This window comes from Crocuta crocuta, unplaced genomic scaffold (assembly GCF_008692635.1).
Source record: "Crocuta crocuta isolate KB4526 unplaced genomic scaffold, BGI_CrCroc_1.0 scaffold229, whole genome shotgun sequence".
Taxonomy (NCBI): Eukaryota; Metazoa; Chordata; class Mammalia; order Carnivora; family Hyaenidae; genus Crocuta; species Crocuta crocuta.
In genome coordinates, this window is record NW_027536464.1 from 4,793,037 (window position 1) to 4,798,592 (window position 5,556).

The 5,556-nt window shown below is 57.6% G+C and overlaps 2 protein-coding genes across 5 annotated transcripts in view; one reads left to right on the forward strand and one right to left on the reverse strand.

Annotated features, from left to right (window-relative positions):
* The first annotated feature begins 253 nt into the window (after nt 1–253).
* On the forward strand, nt 254–2,967 carry ZFAND2B (zinc finger AN1-type containing 2B). Of its 4 annotated transcripts, none has more exons than XR_013331238.1 (9): nt 254–498; nt 772–866; nt 1,082–1,213; nt 1,348–1,499; nt 1,752–1,847; nt 1,923–1,983; nt 2,069–2,136; nt 2,350–2,528; nt 2,830–2,848. XR_013331238.1 is itself a non-coding variant. In XM_077748663.1 (9 exons), exons 1-9 carry the CDS (start codon nt 444–446, stop codon nt 2,869–2,871), a joined length of 774 nt encoding a protein of 257 aa, XP_077604789.1. In that variant the 5' UTR covers nt 254–443; the 3' UTR covers nt 2,872–2,967. The 4 variants fall into 4 exon arrangements, 2 of the variants coding, with proteins under 2 accessions (XP_077604789.1, XP_077604788.1); XR_013331237.1 differs by lacking the exon at nt 2,830–2,848 and adding an exon at nt 2,726–2,752; XM_077748663.1 differs by having other exon boundaries at nt 2,456–2,528; nt 2,830–2,967.
* A 297-nt stretch (nt 2,968–3,264) lies between these two features.
* The window catches only part of ABCB6 (ATP binding cassette subfamily B member 6 (LAN blood group)), a 7,953-nt gene continuing 5,661 nt past the window's right edge, over nt 3,265–5,556 (reverse strand). The window contains exons 13-19 of the mRNA XM_077748642.1: nt 5,352–5,409; nt 5,032–5,136; nt 4,471–4,645; nt 4,207–4,319; nt 3,869–3,963; nt 3,729–3,797; nt 3,265–3,543 (exon numbers count right to left, since the gene is read on the reverse strand). Of these exons, the coding sequence (XP_077604768.1) occupies nt 3,432–3,543; nt 3,729–3,797; nt 3,869–3,963; nt 4,207–4,319; nt 4,471–4,645; nt 5,032–5,136; nt 5,352–5,409 (727 nt within the window). The 3' untranslated portion in view covers nt 3,265–3,431. The remainder of the gene's footprint in view (nt 3,544–3,728; nt 3,798–3,868; nt 3,964–4,206; nt 4,320–4,470; nt 4,646–5,031; nt 5,137–5,351; nt 5,410–5,556) is intronic.

A 5,556-nucleotide genomic window follows, 5' to 3' on the forward strand; every position in this document is an offset into this window, starting at 1 on the left:
ACTCAATTTTATAAGACCCCAATTACCCCAGGCCTGCTTCCCTAAGATATCAGCTACCCTCGTCCTCGCCGGTTCTTTCTCTCTTCGCGGAGCAAAGCCTGCGCGTAAGATACCGGTACCGTGCGAGGCCACGCCCTGGCCTCACCCGGCAGGGAAGGGCGGGGATCTGCTCTGCAAGGGCGTTCCTCCGGCCTCCCGGAGACTGCGCGGGACGTGCCCGCCCTGCGCGATGACGTCAGTGCGCCCGCGCGCGCCGGGGAAGCAGTGGGACCCACTGGCTGGGAAGGGCTCGGGCTCCGGTAACTCGGTCGGGGCGGGGGAGAGGAAAGGGCGGGACAGGGAGTGGCCCCCAGAGTGCAGGGTCGTGGCCTGGACCCGTCGCGGGAGCCCTAGACACGCTCAGCGCCGCTTCTTTTGCCCACTGGCCCCCGTCCGGTCCGGCGATGGAGTTTCCGGACCTTGGAGCTCACTGTTCCGAGCCGAGCTGTCAGCGTTTGGGTGAGGGGCGGAGCGCGCGGGGGGCGGGGCCGGGCTAGCGGGGCTGGGGGCTGAAGGTGGGAGGAAGGGTGGGCTCCGGGGCTGGAAGTGCCACAGGAGGACAGGGATCGAAGTTGGGGACGGTGGCTGAGGGGCGTGGCTAAGGAGCGGGGGGCCTAGGAACGGGTTTAGTTTGAACCCGGTGGCCGTTTTTCCTTCCCGAGTGGAAGGCTTGAGTGAGTGGGAACGAAGTTGAGGTCCCGCTGGACTTGCAATCCGACCCGCTCCCTGCAGATTTTCTGCCGCTGAAGTGCGACGCCTGTTCGGGCATCTTCTGCGCAGACCATGTGGCCTATTCCCAGCATCACTGTGGATCTGCTTACCAAAAGGTGAGGGGGCGGGTGGAGAATGCACGCAGTATCTCCGGAATCCCTCTGCCTCTTATTTCCTCTCCTTTATTGCTTTGAGGCGCAGAGCTGCAAACATTGTTTTCTTGTGCGCTATAGGGGGGCATATCCAGGTTCTTTCAGGGAGGCTGTTTCAGGACCAGATATTGGTTGGACTAGGAGCGGGCCACAGACTGAACCCTGCTCCTTAACTGTAGGATATCCAGGTACCTGTATGCCCACTCTGTAATGTGCCTGTGCCTGTGGCCAGAGGGGAGCCCCCTGACCGAGCTGTGGGGGAGCACATTGACCGAGACTGTCGCTCAGATCCAGCACAGCAAAAACGTAAGGTAAGCGTTGGAGGAGTTCGCCATGACCTAGCTGGGACCACGGATGCTTGCAAACCAGAACAGCTGTTTGTGATGGGGTTTGAGAAGTGGGGGTCAGAGTCTCAGCAGAGACAAACCTTCCCACTCCACCTCAGATCTTCACCAATAAGTGTGAGCGCTCTGGCTGCCGGCAGCGGGAAATGATGAAACTGACCTGTGAACGCTGTGGCCGAAACTTCTGCATCAAGCACCGTCACCCGCTGGACCATGATTGCTCTGGGGAGGGTCACTCAACCAGCCGGGCAGGGTAATTGCAACCAAGTCTAGTACTTGCCTTTAGGATCACCCCATCCTTTTGGAACTGACTCTGCTTCTTTCGTTACAAGTTGGGGAGCTTCAAACCTGTTGCCTTTGGCTAGGGGAGTCTTTTAGCTTCCTTTTCAAGTGCCTATTTTTCTAGACTGGAGGAACTCCCCTCCTGACTTCCAGGGTAAGGCCTGGGAGGAGCCCGCAAGCTGACTGTCCTTGGAAGCATGCCAAGAGTGTCTCTTCTCTACAGACTTGCTGCCATCTCCAGAGCACAAGGTCTGGCTTCTTCTACAAGTACCATCGCCAGCCCAAGTCGGACGTCGCCTTCATCTACCTCTCCCAGCAGGTAGGCCTGCTTGTTTCTCCTCTCCCTGTTTCCTGTTCGCATCTCTGACCTCAGCCTCTTGAATGTCTGCCACAGAACCACAACCCAGTCTCCATCCGGGACAGCCCCCCCAGTGATCGCTCTGCAGAATGGCTTGGTGAGTTGGGTGGAGGTTGGATGGACAGAAGCAAATCCACTTGGAGAAGAGAGTCCAGGGCAACTGGTCTTTCTCCTTTTTACAGAGTGAGGATGAGGCTCTGCAACGAGCCCTAGAACTGTCCCTGGCAGAGACCAAACCCCAGGTCCCAAGGTACCTGCTCTGCTGAAAGAGGGTGGGATGCGGGCAAAGGCTGTTTGGAGGGAGGGAGGTGGGACCACTCCAACCCCATGTAGGATAACGGTTAGGAACTTGGGCTCAGAATGAGGCTTACTAACTATATGATATTTGACAAGTCCTTTTAACCTATAAGGTTCTTCGTTTCCTCTAAAATGGAACCAGCACTAATACCTACCTACCTTATAGGGTTGTGTGAAGATTGAGAAGTGCTCAGCACAGCGATGCCTAACAGATAAGGCGCTCATGTTTTAGATATTATTCGCATCCAATTTAAGCTGTTCCTCCCTCTCAGTTCTCAGGAGGAAGAAGACTTAGCTTTAGCACAAGCACTGTCAGCAAGTGAGGCAGAATACCGACAGCAGCAGGTATGAGGACTGGGCGGGGGAGTTGAGGTCCTGCACGGGTGGGGGGGCTTTCTTCAAGTGATAGAGAGTTTGGAATGATGGCTCTCCTTTTGTTTTTGGTGTGACTCCAGCCCACGCTGGGCTCTGAAGTGAGGACTGTCCCTCATTTCCTTGACGTCGCACCCTGTCTTCCCTTCCTTCCCCTTTCCTTGCTCCAGGCGCAAAGCCGCAGCTTGAAGCCGTCCAACTGCAGCCTGTGCTAGGGCCTTGGGCTTGGGGAGGGAGGCTCAGCTGAGGAGGACTGTGGCCCTCACACCTCTAGGGTACAGAGGGAGAGGAGGCTGGGAGCGGCCTGGAAGACTGAGGAGAAGGAGAAGAAAAGGAGGCCACCTCCGGGGAGCATCAGGAGGAAGAGCTTGCGGAGCCGAGCCTACAGAAGGCCCCGCTGGCCTATCCGGCTGCATGGGAGAGCGTGGCTAGAACCATCCCGTGGTTGGGCCCTCGGGGAAAATGCTGGCCAGGCCCTACTCAGCTCCCTGCATCATGGCATCTCCTTTACACCGGGGCCGTCCCCGTGTCTAGGGGGCAAGGAGGGGCCTGCAAAGAATAAAGGATCTTGGCAGTCAGTACGACCTCCAAATGGTGTGTGTCTTTCTCTTCTACAACCGAAACCAGGGGAGACCTGTCAAGAATGCTCCCCTGACTGAGGTGTAGAGGCCCACACCAGTACCCCACAGCAAAGTCACAAGGATCCCAGCACAGTCCACACATTTATTTCCCCCAAAAAGTGCTTTTTTGAAAGGTTCTTTGCCCTCACTACAGCTAGCACCATACCCCAACCCCGGCATGAAATGTACTGGGAAAAGGGTGACGTCTTATTTCCCTCTGAGTTATCCTCTGGGAGGCAAGTGGCCACAACTCTTGTCACTGTGTCTCAGTCTGGGGTTTGGTGTCTTCAGAGACTTCTTCCTGTCCCCGCTGCTGCAGCTGCCACATGTCCGCATACACCCCACCTCGGGATAGCAGAGCCTCGTGCCTGGGGCGGAGAGGAAAGCATAGGTCCCAACTGTCAGCTTAACCCCAAGAGTCCTCACCAGCAGCCCACAGAGATGAGCGGGATTGGCAAGGGGGAATCCCTTTCAGAAACCCCTGGGACCTCCCCTGTTCCTGGGGCCCCCCAGTTCAGAGGCTGTGCCCTATCCATCCTGCTGTGTTCCTTACCGTCCTCTCTCCACAATGCAGCCATCCTTGAAGACGAGGATCTGGTCGGCATCAACCACAGTTGAAAGTCTGAGAAAGGAGACCTGGGTTACACACCACACAAGAGTGGGCCCCCCCCACCTGCTGCCCCAGTCCCGTACCTGTGCGCTACTACGATGGTGGTGCGGTTGGCACAGACTTTGGCCAGAGAAGCCTGGATGGCCCTCTCATTAGACGTATCCAGCGCTGATGTTGCCTACAGAGAGGACCTGGGTAAACCTGCCCCTGCCACCCAGAGTCCCCGTGGAAGGAGGGTGCCAGCTGCTAGCTGAGGGTAGCCTCGGGAATCAAAGAGACTCTGTCTGCACCTGAGCCCCGTAAGGTGTTTTTATGAAGCAGGGATTCATGAGATCTATCCATGAGGGAAAACTGCCCAGCAGGAATGGCCTGGGCACAGCCCAAGGAGGAAGGAGGGGAACAGGCTGCCCAGGGCCCTCACCTCGTCCAGCAGAATGATATCTGGAGCCTTGAGAATGGTGCGAGCAATGGCGACGCGCTGCTTCTCCCCACCGCTCAGCTTCAGTCCCCGCTCGCCCACCTGCGTCTCGTACCCTGTGAACATCGCCCACCTCCCTCAAGTCACACAGAATCAACTTGGTTTCTGTGACCAGACGGGCAGGAAGGGATGGAACGGAGATTGGGGGGGCGGGGGGGAACGGCAGGATTAAATCAGACAGGGGAGGGACTCTGCAGGGAAGCTCACCTTCAGGGAAAGCCATGATGGCTTCATGGATGCCCGCGGCCTGAGCGGCGGCCACCACCTCCTCCTCCCTGGCTGTGATGCAGCCGTAGCGGATATTGTTGGCGACGGTGTCATTGAAGAGGACGGTGTCCTGGGGCACAACTCCAATGTGAGACCGGAGGGAGATCTGGGTCACCTGGGGCCAAGAGACCGTATGCCTCAGCCTGTGAGACTGCTCCACGCCCCCACCCCAGGCCTGGGAGGTAGGACGGACTGGAGAGAAGCACATTGGGTGAGGTACAGGAACCCTGTCACCAGCCCCCCAAATAATCCTATCTGCATGGGCAAACCACTCGACCTTCCCGAGTCCGTTTCCCCATCTACAAGGAGAAAATACGCTTTTTATGCTCATGACTGCTTTACTTGGCTGGGTCACGCGGTGCTAGGAAGGCTGAGGTCTCTTGCTGTAGCTTTCTGCAGGGGTGACCTCTCCCTCTCTCCCTGGAGAGCGGCCAGCACTTCACAGAATGCCATTCTTTCACACACAGGCCCCTAAATCAGTCTCCTCCCGAGCAACCTTACCTGTGAGATGTCCTGCCCGTCTATCCGGATGCAGCCAGAGCTGAGGTCATAGAAGCGAAACAGCAGGCGCAGCACTGTGCTCTTCCCTGCTCCAGATGGGCCCACCTGTTGCGTTGCAAACAGAAGGAAAATATTGTCAGGCCTACTGGCTTTTAAGGCTTGCTCTCCAAGAGGCCACCAAAGTCCATGGAGGCTGCTACATTCAATCCCATGGCCTGCTGTGACAGGATTCTGACTCCACAGCCTGGGTCACTCATTTCCATGAGCACTGCATAGGGAAACTCAAGGAGTCTGGGCCAAGTGGCTGGGTCTCCTCTCACCAGGGCCAGTGTCTGTCCAGGCATGACGGTGAAGGACACATCCTGCAGGGTTTCTCGCCTGCAAGGAAGGGTGGGCATGGTCAGGAGGCCTGCGGCACTCCCAGCTGTCCTTTCCATCAGCAGAGCCGCTACCGGGCCCTGCCCCTCCCCTGCTCAGGCTCTATTTCCAGGCAGTGGTGGGCTGAGAAGCAGGGATGGCGCGGGG

Excerpts from the sequence above, each read along its gene's own strand:
- ZFAND2B (XM_077748662.1), top strand. The coding sequence starts at position 444 with ATGGAGTTTCCGGACCTTGGAGCTCACTGTTCCGAGCCGAGCTGTCAG. Across the intron at positions 867-1,081 it reads GTGGATCTGCTTACCAAAAG|GATATCCAGGTACCTGTATG; the intron begins GTGAGGGGGCGG and ends CCTTAACTGTAG. Across the intron at positions 1,848-1,922 it reads TCATCTACCTCTCCCAGCAG|AACCACAACCCAGTCTCCAT; the intron begins GTAGGCCTGCTT and ends TGTCTGCCACAG.